The sequence below is a fragment of the Leucoraja erinacea genome, chromosome 39 (assembly GCF_028641065.1).
Source record: "Leucoraja erinacea ecotype New England chromosome 39, Leri_hhj_1, whole genome shotgun sequence".
Lineage (NCBI taxonomy): Eukaryota > Metazoa > Chordata > Chondrichthyes > Rajiformes > Rajidae > Leucoraja > Leucoraja erinaceus.
The window spans coordinates 4,473,843-4,488,858 of NC_073415.1; the positions used below are offsets into that span (position 1 = coordinate 4,473,843).

Genomic DNA, 15,016 nt, shown 5'->3' on the forward strand with positions numbered 1-15,016 from the left:
AAGGCGTTGCAGGGGCCGGGGTTAAGAGGATGAATGAGGAAATGGGGGGAGGGGGAGAGGGGGGTGTAAAGTGAAGGGCGGGGTGGAACACGGTATGGCAGGAAACGCGAAGCCTACAAAACAATGAATGGATGTGCATTATCAAAGGTGAAAAGGAACAGGAAGTGGGTGTGCTGTGTGACCATTTACTCCGGAGTCAGCAGCCACAGCGTAATTCTCAGGAGCGAGCAGCGTTTCCAATCCCCTCCCACATCAGAGCATTTTAACTCCTCACAAGGTGGACAAAAGTGCTGGAGAAACTCAGCGGGTGCAGCAGCATCTATGGAGCGAAGGAAATAGGCAACGTTTCGGTCCCGAAACGTTGCCTATTTCCTTCGCTCCATAGATGCTGCTGCACCCGCTGAGTTTCTCCAGCACTTTTGTCTACCTTCGATTTTCCAGCATCTGCAGTTCCTTCTTGAACTCATCACAACCTGTGTGGGTTTTGCCCATTTGCCCCACACACAGAGGAGAGGGCACCCTCCTGGCCACTAACTCAAAGACCAACAGCTAGATCGGGCTCTTAAAGATAGCGGAGTCAGGGGATATGGGGAGAAGGCAGGAACGGGGGTACTGATTGGGGATGATGCCTGGGTTTCAGCAACTAAGTTACAGAGAAAGGTTGAACAAGTTAGGGCTTTATTCTTTGGAGCGCAGAAGGTTAAGGGGGGACTTGATAGAGGTTTTTAAAATGATGAGAGGGATAGACAGAGTTGACGTGGAAAAGCTTTTCCCACTGAGAGTAGGGAAGATTCAAACAAGGGGACATGACATGAGAATTAAGGGACTGAAGTTTAGGGGTAACATGAGGGGGAACTTCTTTACTCAGAGAGTGGTAGCTGTGTGGAATGAGCTTCCAGTGAAGGTGGTGGAGGCAGGTTCGTTTTTATCATTTAAAAATAAATTGGATAGTTATATGGATGGGAAGGGAATGGAGGGTTATGGTCTGAGCGCAGGTATATGGGACTAGGGGAGATTATGTGTTCGGCACGGACTAGAAGGGTCGAGATGGCCTGTTTCCATGCTGTAATTGTTATATGGTTATATGGTTATGATCAGCCATGGTCACATTGAATGGCGGTGCTGGCTCGAAGGGCCGAGTGGCCTACTCCTGCAACTATTCTCAATGTTTCTATGGTTCTATGTCCCACTGAGCGGCAACCACTGAATCAAATCTTGCTGCCACCATTCGGGAAGTTCAGGAGCCAGAAAACAGCGAACAGCTTCTTCCCAGCAACTTTCCTAAGGGATCGGACAGGCTAGATGCAGGAAAAATGTTCCCGCTGTTGGGGGAGTCCAGAACCAGGGGCCACAGTTTAGGACTAAGGGGTAGGCCATTTAGGACTGAGATAAGGAAAAACTTTTTCACCCAGAGAGTTGTGAATCTGTGGAATTCTCTGCCACAGAAGGCAGTGGAGGCTAATTCACTGGTTATTTTCCAAGAGAGAGTTAGATTTAGCTCTTAGGGCTAACGGAATCAAGGGAGACAAAATTGCTGGAGAAACTCAACGGGTGCGGCAGCATCTCCTCCTGAGATTCTCCAGCAATTTTGTCTACCTTCGATTTTGTCTATCCAGCATCTGCAGTTCCTTCTTGAACAAGGAATCAAGGGAGTTGGGGGGAAAAGCAGGAACAGGGGTACTGATCTCCCGCCCGAGTTGCGGGGTTGAAGAGCTCCTGGAGCGGGGCCTGACATCACCACTCCGCGCGGCTTGGAATGGCCGCGGGACTCTGCGAGCGCACGCCGGGGGCTCTAACACCAAGACCCGGTGTGCGACCTCGCACCACCCGGCGTGGCTTTAATGGCTGCGGGACAATCGCCATCGCCAGCCGGGGGCTTTGACTTTGACTCTGACATCGGGGGGGGGGGGGGGAGGGCAGGGGGGGAGATAAGTTTTTTTTGGCCTTCGGATGGATGTTTGTGTAAATTATGTTGTGTCTTGGGTCTATTTGTTTGTAATGTATGGCTGCAGAAACGGCATTTCGTTTGGACCTCAAGGGGTCCAAATGACAATTAAATTGAATCTTGAATCTTGAATCTTGATTTTAGATGATCAGCCATGATCTTATTGAATGATGGTGCAGGCTCGAAGGGCCGAATGGCCTACTCCTGCACTTGTTTTCTTTGCTTCTGTCGAACTTGGCACAGAATCCCTGAGCTTTTTCACAGCTGGTGGAGGTGTTGCCTGATCCACGGGTGCTCCGGTTTCCTCTCCCATCCTGGAGATGCCTGCGTTGGTGGGTTAATGGTCGACAGTGCTACAAGCCACAGAGGTAGTCGGGGCTGAAACATGGTGGTGGGTGACCAGAACGGTCTCTTTGGGCTGAAGGGCCTTATCGCTCCCTAAAAAGATCTTTGCTATTTGCCCACCCACCAATATTTATTACGTCAGACTCTAAAACATTGCTGGAGGTGAAAATCATGCAATTGCATCAGGTTCTTCTATTTTTGGACAGGAACCAATTTCTTTTGAGGGAAGGTGGAAGGAGATTTCAATCATTGATTTTTTTGAAAGATACAGCATGGAAACAGGCCCTTGGGCCCACAGAGTCCCTGCCGACCATCAATTATCCGTTCTCACTAGTTCTGTGTGATCCCACACTCAAATCCACTCCTTACACACCATTCCCTCTATCCTGTATCTGTACACTGTGGACAGCTTGATTGTAATCATGCATTGTCTTTATGCTGACTGGTTAGCACGCAACACAAAAGCTTTTCACCTCACCTCAGCTCACACATGACAATCAACTAATCTCAAACTCAATGTACCCAGGACCAATTAACCTACAAACCTGCACTTCCTTAGGATGTGGGAGGAAACCGGAGCACCCTCCGGAGAAAAAAAAACTGCAGTCACAGGGAAAACATGCAAACTCCACATAGACAGCATCTGAGGATGGGATCGAACCCGGGTCTCTGGCACTGTGAGGCAGCCGCTCTACCCGCTGTGCTGACCTTGCCTCACAGGGAGAACATGCAAACTCCACATAGACAGCATCCGAGGACGGGATCGAACCCGGGTCCCTGGCTCTGCGAGGCAGCAGCTCTACCCGCTGCACCACTATAACAGATGTTGGATCATTCAGGGATGCACTGACCCGTTGGCTGTTGGTGAAAAGTTGCAAGTCAGCTCTGGATGTGAATTTCTTTATTTAACCTTAAGTGTAAGAGGGAAAGTAGCTCTCGTGGGAAATTACTTTGACAGAACAATTCTTGCTCCAGTATCTGCATCCTGCAGACTGCACGACATCCCTGTATTACAGGCAGCCCATAGATCCCCCAGGCAGGCACCAGGGGCACTGTACAGGTTCACCACAGCACGAAGATTCACTCCACTCATTCAGCTGCAGAGAAGATTTACAAAGATGTAGCCAGGACTCGAAGGCCTGAGTTACAGGGGAAGGTTGGGCAGGCTAGGACTTTATTCCTGAGCACAGGAGACCGAGGGGTGATCTTAATGCCCCTGTCCCACTTAGGAAACCTGAACGGAAACCTCTGGAGACTTTGCGCCCCACCCAACGTTTCCGTGTGGTTGCCGGAGGTTGCAGGTAGTGGAAGCAGGTAGGGAGACTGACAAAAACCTCCGGGAACCGCACGGAAACCTTGGGTGGGGCGCAAAGTCTCCAGAGGTTTCCGTTCAGGTTTCCTAAGTGGGACGGGGGCATTAGAGTGTATAAAATCATGGCAGAACTCAGCGAGTCAGGCAACAGCATCTGTGAAGGAAATGGACAGACGCTTCTTCAGACTTGTAGAGTAGGAGGTGGAGGGAGGGGTGAGGGTGGGGTGAGAAAGCTGGAAAAGAGAATTGGGGGCATGGCAAACCCTGGCGGAAGCTAAACACAAAATACTGGAGTAACTCAGTGGGACAGGCAGCATCTCTGGACAAAGGGAATAGGTGGCGTTTCAGACACTTTGTGGGGATGTGAATAGATAAGATACGTACGCAGAGTCTTTTACTCAGGGTCAGGGACTCGAGAACCAAAGTACACACGTCTAAGGTGGGAGGAATAAGATTTAGTAGCAGCACGAGGGGCAACCTTTCCACTCAGAGGAAGGTGGGTAAATGGAATGAGCTGCCAGAGGAGGTGGTTGAAGCAGGCACTATCACAACATTGAAAGGACACTTGGATGGGAAAGATGTGGGCCAAGCGTGACAGATGGGACTAGCTAAGATGGGGTACCTTGGCCGGTATGGACGTGTTGGGCCAGAGACACTTTGTGCTTCAACAAACATGAGCCCCGCTGCCATTTTTGTTTTGTCTGTTGTCTTTCCCTTCAAGTATCATTGAATCGATAACTTGAATCGGTGACTTGAATCATTGACTTGAATCATTGACTTGAATCATTGATTTGAATCATTGACTTGAATCATTGACTTGAATCATTGACTTGAATCATTGATTTGAATCATTGACTTGAATCATTGACTTGAATCATTGACTTGAATCATTGATTTGAATCATTGACTTGAATCATTGACTTGAATCATTGATTTGAATCATTGACTTGAATCATTGATTTGAATCATTGATTTGAATCATTGACTTGAATCATTGACTTGAATCATTGACTTGAATCCATGACTTGAATCATTGACTTGAATCAATGAATTGAATCCTTAGTGAATCGATTAATTAAATCATTGACGAATCCATGAAGTGAATCGATGAATTGAATCGAGGAATTGAATCGAGGAATTGAATAATTGAATTGAATTATCAGAGACTGCTGATGCTGGAATCTGAAGTAAGAACAAACTGCTGGAGGAAGCCAGCTGGCCATTTCCAAAATGTTTCTGGAGGTGTAAAGTAAGGTCTGCATCTGATTTCTTCCTCTGTTTTCAGGGAGGAACCAGTTTGTAATCGAGAGAGACTCAGCGAGATTGGATCGATGGCATGTAGGAGATCTCCTGATAAAAACCAACACTAAAAACCTCTATGGCCTCCAATCTTTGGGCACATACTTTGCATTCGCATGATCTAGTTCCTGTCACCCTGCATGTTTAAATACTGCCAGCACTCCCATAGATCCACAGCTCTACAGATCCCAACACGCCCAGACTGTCCATGCTGGTCCATTTGGTGGAACAAAGACCGCGAATAAAGACCTTTGCTTTTCAGAGAGAGTCGCTAGATGTGGTTTAAATATTTCTCACTTCAAAAGACGCGAAACTGGGTGGAAGGGTTTGTAGAAAGCATTTGAACATTGAATTCCTCAATTTTAGGTCTCCCCATTCGTTAGGTTTCGTTCAGAGAGATACAGCGGGGAAACAGGCCCTTCGGCCCACCAGCGATTACCTCATACACCAACACTTTCCCTCACACAGTGGAGGCAATTTACAATTTTAACAAAGCCAATTAGCCACAAACCTGCATGTCTTTGGTGTGTAGGAGGAAACCGGAGCATGCGGAGAAAAGCCACGTGGTCACATGGAGAATGTACAAACTCCGTACGGACAGCAGCCGTAGTCTGATTCGAACCTGGTTGCTTCCAGCACTTTGTGCTTTACTCAAGAATCCAAGCATCTGCAATTCCTTGGGTCTCCATGGACATATGTGTGTGTGTGTGTGTGTGTGTGTGCACACACGTGTACACACACACACACATATATATATATATATACACATATATATATATATACACATATACATATATATACACATATACACACATACCTATACATGCACACATATATATACATATACACACACATATATACATATACACACACATATATATATACACACACACACACATATACCTATACATGCACACATATATATACACATAGACATATACCTATACATGCACACATATATATATATATATACATAGACACATACACACACACATACATACACATACATAGACATGTACCTATACTTATAAATATACACACATATACATACATACGTATATATAATGCTTGTGAAGACCATATGCTGGATTATTGAGTAAAACACAAGGTGCTGGAGGAACTCAGCACTGTTTTTCACATTTTGTTTGTCTATTATGGTGTTTGTCGAGTACTGCTGTATGTTTACATATCTGTTGTGCTGCTGCAAGTAAGAATTTCATGGTTCCATTTCGGGACATAGGACAATAAAACACTATCACACACTCTCTCCCTCCCATGCCCCTCTGAAAATTTCCCAAGGAAATTCAGAGTAGAGGAAGCTGGAAGTGCGTGTACTTAAAATGCCAGAGCAGGGCAATCGCCTTAACAAGACCCCGGCTGATCCCATTATAAAGCAGCATTTCAACTATAAACAGATTCTGTCTGAATCAAGAGCGTTCAGTTTAGTTTAGTTTACAGATACAGCATGGAAACAGGCCCTTTGGCCCATCGAGTCCGCACTGACCAGTAGAGCCTCGTTACATTAGCAATGCACTAGACACGAGGGATAATTTACTATTTTTTTTTACAGAGGGGGAGAGGGAGGGGAGAGGGGAAGAGGGGGAGAGAGGGGGAGAGGGAGAGAGAGGGGAGAGGGGGAGAGGGGGACGGGGAGAGGGGGAGAGGGGGGGAGAGGAGGAGAGGGGGGAGGGGGAGAGGGGGGGGGGAGGGAGAGACAGGGAGGGAGACAGAGGGGGAGAGAGGGAGGGAGAGAGAGGGGGGAGAGGGGGAGGGGGGGGAGAGGGGGAGAGGGAGAGGGAGAGAAAGGGAGAAAGGGAGAGGGGGAGGGGGGGGAGGGGGAGAGGGGGAGAGAGGGGGGAGAGGGGGAGAGGGGGAGAGGGGGGAGGAGAGGGGGAGAGGGGGAGAGGGGAGAGAGGGAGAGGGAGAGGGGGAGAGAGGGGGGAGAGGGGGGAGAGGGGAGAGGGGGGGAGGGGGAGAGAGAACAAAATAACCTGCAAATTGAGAAGGTGCATGTCGTTTCTTGCCCATTGGAGTCGCAACCAAAGACAATTGATTATTATCTTACAGGTATTTGCAGACTTCCAATTGCTTCAAATGCAAGCACACACACACACACACATTGCATTTTTGGTTGGAAAACTACAGCATGGAGACAGGCCATTCAGCCCAACGAGTCCATGCCAACCACCCACCACCCGTTCACACAAAGGGCTGAATAACTCAGCGGGTCAGGCAGCATCTCTGGGGAACACGGATAGATACATTAAGTCAGCCTGACCCGCTGAGTTACTCCAGTTCCATGTTCTCATCCACCCCCTACATCCTAGGGAGAGCAATTTACAGAGGGCCAATTAACCTCCAAACCTGCCAGGTGTTGTGGGATGTGGGAGGAAACCGGAGCACCCGGAGGAATCCCACGCTGTCACAGGGGAGAGCGTGCAAACTCCACACACACAGTCAGCACCCGAGGTCAGGATCGAACCGGGGTCTCTGGTGCTGTGAAGCAGCGGCTCTACCCGCTGTGCCACCCCTGTGCGGGTGTACTGCTAACAAGTCGTTGTCAGGGTCCGTCATTGGGAACTGTTCGCATGTTGTGCTGAACACATACGCAGCGGGTAGAGCAACCGCCTCACAGCACCAGAGACCCGGGTTCGACCCCGATTTCGGGTTGCTGTCTTTGTGGAGTTTGCATCTTCAACCTGCGTGGGTTTTCACCGGGTGCTCCGGTTTCCTCCCACACCCCAAAGGCATACAGGTTTGTGTTAATTTGCCCCTATTGTGTAGGGAGTGGATGGTGAAAGTGGGATAACATGGAACTAGTGTGCGATCGAAATTGGCCTTAAGGGACTGTTTCCGTTCTGTGTCTCTGAACTTAAACTAAATACCTGCACACTGGGAAGAACGGTATTTCATAAAACGCTTTAAAACTCCCTGGACGTTCAATACTTTGTCAGCAATTAAGGGCGGCATGGTGGAGATGCTGTACGATGCCTCACAGCACCAGAGACCCAGGTTCGATCCTGGCTACAGGTGCTGTCTGTACAAAGTTAGAAACATAGAAACATAGAAATTAGGTGCAGGAGTAGGCCATTCGACCCTTCGAGCCTACACCGCCATTTAATATGATCATGGCTGATCATCCAACTCAGTATCCCGTACCTGCCTTCTCTCCATACCCCCTGATCCCCTTAGCCACAAGGGCCACATCTAACTCCGTCTTAAATATAGCCAATGAACTGGCCTCAACTGCCCTCTGTGGCAGAGAGTTCCAGAGATTCACCACTCTCTGTGTGAAAAATGTTCTTCTCATCTCGGTTTTAAAGGATTTCCCCCTTATCCTTAAGCTGTGACCCCTTGTCCTGGACTTCCCTAACATCGGGAACAATCTTCCTGCATCTAGCCTGTCCAACCCCTTAAGAAATTTGTAAGTTTCTATAAGATCCCCCCTCAATCTCAATATTGAGAGTTTGTACACTCTCCCCGTGACCTGCGTAGGTTTTCTCCAAAATCTTTCGTTCCCTCTCACACACCAAAGGCGTACAGGTTTTACGGTTCATTGGCTTGGTGTAAATGTAAATTGTCCCTAGTGTGTGTGTGTGTGTGTGTGTGTGTGTGTGTCGGATAGTGTTAGTGTGCAGGGATCGCTGGTCGGCGCAGACTCGGCGTTTCCACGCTGTATCCCAAAACTAAAAAAACCGAAGCAATTGGCTCCGATCTGGTTGCTGTTCTCATTATAGGAAGAGAAGAGAGATCAGAAGAAAGCTGAACAAGAGTGATAGAGTGAAGTGCGCTTTAAGACCAACCACTCTGTTATTATGTAGGTGGATTGTACCACAAAGTGCAATTAAGGTACACAATCTGTCAAAGTAGTGTTTATGGTACAGTTGGAGTGTGTGAGCTGGTACCTTCACCGCACGAGGGTTCTGTGTCTCCGCTCTGTCCCAAATACAGAGCGGTTAGTCCCGACCCCCTTCCCCACTGACATCTGACACTCCCCACCCTAACTCCGGGAACATGGAGCAGTACAACACAGGAAAACTCCTCCAGCCCAACAAGGATAAGGCACAAAAAGCTGGGGTAACTCAGCGGGTCAGGCAGCATCTCTGGAGAAAAGGAATACGCTTCTGGCCGAGACCCTTCTCGAAACCGAGTCGAGGAAAGGGGAAAGAGAGATATAGATGGTGATATTGAATAAAAGATATGCCAAAAAAGGAATGATATGAAATAATAAATTGTTATAGAGAATGTTGCTGCTTTTTAAAATCTTAAATGATTTTCTAAATCGATAAGTCTTAAATCGGGCACGTTAAACTAGATACTAGTTGCCATAGCCATGCAGAGTGGAAACAGGCCCTTCAGCCCAACTTGCCCATACCAACCCACATGTCCCATCCACACTAGTCCCACTGGCCCATATTCTCTCTAGACCTGTCTTATCAAAACCAAAAATGTTGGATGATGCTATAGATACTGGTGCAGAGGGAAGGTGGCAATCTGGGTGACAATAACACATACAGAGAATTGTGGTCCCAACCCAGACCATCACCAAAACCACAAACCAACCTCCCTTGCATTGACTCCATCTACACCTTACGCCGCCTCGGCAAGGCCAGCAGCAAAATCAATGACCAGTCGCACCCCTAGTCACTCCCTCTTCCCCCCTCTCCCATCAGGCAAGAGGTACAGAAGTGTGAAAACGCACACCTCCAGATTCAGGGACAGTTTCTTCCCAGCTGTTATCAGGCAACTGAACCATCCCACCACCAACTAGAGAGCGGTCCTGAGCTACCATCTACCTCATTGGAGACCTTTGGACTATCTTTAACTTTACCTTGCACTAAACGTTATTCCCTTTATCCTGTATCTGTACACTGTGGACGGCTCGATTGTAATCATGTACAGTTTTTCTGCTGACTGGTTAGCTAAAGGCAGCATCTCTGGTGAGAAGGAATGGGTGAAGTTTCGGGTCGAGACCTTTCTTCACCTGGGCTTGCGGGCTTGAGTTATAGGGAGAGGGGTGGACAGGCTGGGAGTTTTCCCTTTGGAGGCTGAGGGGTGACCTTGTTGAGGTATACAAAATCACGAGGGGCATGGATAATGTGAATGCTCACAGTCTTTTCCCCTAGGATAGAGGATTCTAAAAGTAGAGAGCACAGACTCAAGGTGAGAGGGGAGAGATTTATGAGGGACATCCGTATCTCAAATGAGCTGCCAGAGGCAACTATAAATTATGATTTCTAAAAAGATATTTTGGCAGAAATGTGGATGGGGGAGGATTGAGAGGGTGAGAGGGCCAAATGCAGGAAAGTGGGACTAACCCAGCCTGCCAACTTGGTCAACGTGGACAAGATGGGCCGAAGGGCCTGTTTCAATGCCCTATGACTCTGTGGGGTCACCGGGGGTGCGACTGGTCATTGATTTCACTCTTGTTCAAACTTTGATACAGAACCGATCAGGATATCAGAGCTAAATGCAGGCTCGATGAGCTGTTTCTCCCAGTGCCAGGAACATGGACCTCTGGTGCTGCTCAAGTATAGATTGTACATTCTCCCTGTGGAGTTCCAGTGTGTGTTCTGGTTTTCTCCCACAACCAGAAAAGCAGTGTAGCTATGATGGGGCTGCAATGCTGGAGTAACTCACTGGGTCAGGCAGCATCTCTGGAGGGAAGCAATGGGTGATCTTTTGGGTCGAGACCCTTCTTCAGTTTAGTTTGGTTTATTGGTGACAAGAAAGAGACAGATAGAGAGGGAGAGAGACACACACACACACACAGACAGACACAGAGAGAGGGAGACGGAGAGAGGGAGAGAGAGACACACACACACACAGACAGACACAGAGACCTTGAGAGGGAGAGAGAGAGAGAGAGACGGAGACATGGAGAGGGGGAGACGGAGAGAGAGGGAGAGGGGAGAGAGAGAGGGGGAGACGGAGAGAGAGGAGAGACGGAGAGAGAGAGAGAGACGGAGAGAGGGAGAGTGGAGAGACGGAGAGAGGGAGAGAGGGAGAGAGAGAGAGAGAGAGGGGGAGATGGAGAGAGGGAGAGACGAGAGGAGAGGGGGAGACGGAGAGACGGAGAGAGGGAGACGGAGAGAGGGGGGAGACGGAGAGAGGGGGAGAGGGAGAGAGGGGGAGACGGAGAGACAGAGAGGGAGACGGAGGGAGGGAGACGGAGACGGAGAGGGTGGTGGAGAGACAGAGAGAGATAGAGAAAGATTTCTAGACATCAGAGGGAATAACCCAGGTTGTAGTCAAGGAAAAGTAGCCAATGCATTGATACCCAGTTAGACAAACTGAAGGGGCCAAATGGTCTACTCCTGCCCCTGTTTCTAATGGGTATATACGTATAAACTGTAAATCAATAAGTGTTACAGATCTAGGTTCAATCTGGGACAATGGATCAATTAATACTATTTGAGGTTGACACGGAGGTGTGGGTGTGAGCAGCCCACCAGCCGTGGTACAAGAATGGCCACACTCTTACCCAGAACGATGCAGATCATGTCGAGGAAGACCAGCATCCGCCTGCCCCGGGGGGTGTCCCCATCTCTCCGCTGCCTCTCTCCGTCCTCGGGCTGCGAGTCACAGGCATCGCCGTTGTCGGGGATACGTACGATGGCCGCAGTCGGGGTGTAATCACACTCGTCTTTACACTTGGACATGGCCAGGCTGCTAATTCACCCACTCGCCGTCTCCTCTTGTCACTCGCTCTCTCCGGCCCGTGTAGTCTCCGTTAGTTCTCAGACGTCTCCCTCCCTCTCTCTCAAAGACGTTCCAAATTTTTTTTTCCCAAGAAGAGAATTCAGAATTCAACAACAAAAAAACCTTGCCAAGGAGTCACACCTCCGTCTCAACAGCTTTCAAAACACCGTCTGGACACTGAGGCACACACAGTCCATGTTCCCGATAACTTCAGAAACTTTTCTTCAACGAGAAAAAGTTTTGAGAACTTTTTTTTTTACAAGTTTGGAAGTTCTTTTCAGGGGATCTGCTGGTGATCCAGCTGCTGCTGCTGCAACTCCAGCGTCGCTGCTCGCTGCCTTGTTCTTCTGAGAATGTGTGTGAGTGTTTCTGTGGTCAGAACTTCATTACCTGGTGACTCTGAGGCGGTCTCTGCCGGGAGAGGGGAGAGGGGGTAGTGAAGGACATTCCTGCTGATTGGCAGGCCGAACATTGGAAGGGAAGTGAGGGGAGGGGAGAGCGCGGCAGAGCGCTGCAGAATAACTTCACACCAGCGACTTCTACAACTCTGTGTTCCGCACTTGGGCACGGCTTAATGCGGGCTTAGCCCTTGTCCACCCGGTTGTTCCATTGTAACCGAGCGGGGATCTGTGGCTGACACACTAACACACACATACGCAGATACACACTCACTCACTCGCACAGACACAACTCACACACACATAAACACACACACACACTCACTCGCTCAGACAGACAGACATCCACACACACAGACATACACAGACATACACAGAGACACACACACACAAACACGGACACAGAGACACAAGACAAATACACACAGACACAGACACACTGTCAAGCACACACACTAACACACACACACAGACACACACACACACACACAGGTGACACACACACGGAGACACAGACACAGAGACACAAGACAAACATACACTAACACACACAGCCACAGTCAAACACACGCACTAACACACACTTTAACACAAACAGGAACACACACAGACACGCACACTGTCAAACACACACACTAACACACACACAGGTACACACACTGACACACACACACAGACACAGACATACCCGGGCCCATGGAGGGAGGGGAAGGACGTGGAGGGGAGGCTACAGACCGAATCCTAGCCCAAGGAACGCCACGACTTGTCCTCGAGGTATTTTTTTTTCCATACTTGTTATTCCTGTTTGAGGTTCAGGGCCCGGAGATTGGGAAAGTGCCGCCTACAGAGACGTTGATATGGTGACATCTTTATTCCAAGCATCATTGATGGATGGCGTGGGGTGTCTAAAACAACGGGAACAGCAATTGCAACGACACAACACAGGAACAGGCCGTTCGGCCCACAATGTCCATGCTGAACACGATGCCAATTCAAGAGTCCCTATCCGAAACGTTGCCTCCACAGATGCTGCCTGACCCGCTGAGTTACTCCAGCACTTTGTCTAGCTCGTGATGCAAAGTTAAGGGCTTGTCCCACTTTCGCTACCTTTACAGGCGACTGCCGGCTCCCGTGATAGGTCGCCGAAATTTTCAACATGTTGAAAATTCAGCGGTGACCAGAAAGAGGCTACGACTCTTTGGAGACCTCCTATGAGAGGTCTCCTATGGTCGTGAGAGGTCACCAAAGAGTTTTTCTGGTCGCCGCTGATTTTTCAACATGTTGAAAATTACGGCGACCTATTATGGGTGCTGGCAGTCACCAAAAAAGTTGTGTAAGTGGGACAGGCCCTTTAATCTCCTCTGCCAGCATGTGATGCATATCCCTCCACTCTCTGCCCATCTAAAAGCCTCATGAACACCACTATTGTATCTGCCCCCACTACCTGACCCCTTAGGCACCCATCACCCTCTGTGTAATAAAAACCTGCCCCACACACCTCCTTTAAACTTTACCCCTCTCACCTTACAGCTCTGCCCTTTGGAATTTCCACTCTGGGGCAATGATAATGGCTGCCTACCCTCTCTGTGCCTCTCATAGCTTTCTATACTTCCATCAGATCTCTGCATCCAATGTTTCCCACTATAAACTCTATATATTTGGATATGTACATGGACAGGAAAGGCGTGGAGGGAAGATAGACTCTAAATGCTGGAGTATCTCAGCATGCCAGGCAGCATCTCTGGGGAGAAGGGACAGGTGACGTTCTGAGTCGAGACCCTTCTTCAGACTTGGCTAAGAGGAGTTTGATCCAAACATGGATGAATGGGACAAGATGGGGCATCTTGGCCAGATAATAGACAATAGACAATAGGTGCAGGAGTAGGCCATTCGACCCTTCAAGCCAGCACAGCCATTCAATGTGATCATGGCTGATCATCCCCAATCAGTACCCCGTTCCTGCCTTCTCACCATATCCCTTGACTCCACTATCTTTAAGATAGCATGGCAAGTTGGGCTGAAGGGCCTGCTGTAAGACTTTATGACTCTCCTCAGCCTCCAACATTCATTGAATATATGCAGATGGCGTACTTTTGTTTTTTCCTTCATTTTATTATGTTCATGAGTTCACAAGTGATAGGAGCAGAATGAGGCCATTCGGCACATCAAGTCTACTCAACCATTCAATCATGGCTGATCTATCTGCCCCCCCCCCCCCCCAACTCCATTCTCCTGCTTTCATAACCCCCATAACCCTTGACACTCATCCATCATTGGCTCTGACCTCCCTACCATCGAGGGGATCTACCAGAGGTGGGGGTGAGGTCAGCATTGATCAGCTATGATCATATTGAATTTTTGTATTGTGGGGGGGGGAACGGAGGGACCTGATGCCTTAATCCTGCTTCTAAGAATAGCTTCTTCCAGTCTCTCAAAATCTCCAAGACTTTGTGACATGGGATAACATAGAACTGGTGTACGGGTGTCGGCATGGACTCGGTGGGCCGAAGGGCCTGTTTCCATGCTGTGTCTCTAAACTAAACTAAACTTCCCCGCCATTATCAGCTCTTCAACAGACCTCTCACATGCTAAAGGCGAATACAAGATCTTCCAATCTACCCCACTGCAGCCCTTGCACTTTTTTTTAACTGCGCATTTTCTCAGTGGCTGTAAAACTGTACCGTGTTCTCGATTTATTTTACACTATTGTGCTACCTGTTGCACTTGTGTATGGTTTGCCAGGGGTGGAAATCCTGGGGGGGGACAGGGGGGACACACATGCCCGCCCCTGCTTTGAGAGGCGGTGGCCTCCCCCCCCCCCCACCCCCCCCCCCCCCCCCCCCCCCCCCCCCCCCCCCCCCCCCCCCCCCCACCCCATATTATGTAATCCGGACTTATGTAATCCGGACAGCCGCTTTCTAAGGTCTCAATCGGCCCGTTCTCGGGGCCTTTCAGCGCCCCGCGCGGCTTAATATCAAACTGCTGCATTGAGGCGATCGAGGTTCCTGATGTTGA

At 49.0% G+C, this 15,016-nt stretch overlaps 1 protein-coding gene across 1 annotated transcript in view; it reads right to left on the reverse strand.

Moving 5' to 3' along the window:
* The window catches only part of LOC129714492 (phospholipid phosphatase 3-like), a 67,596-nt gene extending 55,171 nt beyond the window's left edge, over positions 1–12,425 (reverse strand). The window contains exon 1 of the mRNA XM_055664133.1: positions 11,386–12,425. Within this exon, the coding sequence (XP_055520108.1) occupies positions 11,386–11,563 (178 nt within the window). The 5' untranslated portion in view covers positions 11,564–12,425. The remainder of the gene's footprint in view (positions 1–11,385) is intronic.
* Positions 12,426–15,016: the final 2,591 nt, after the last annotated feature.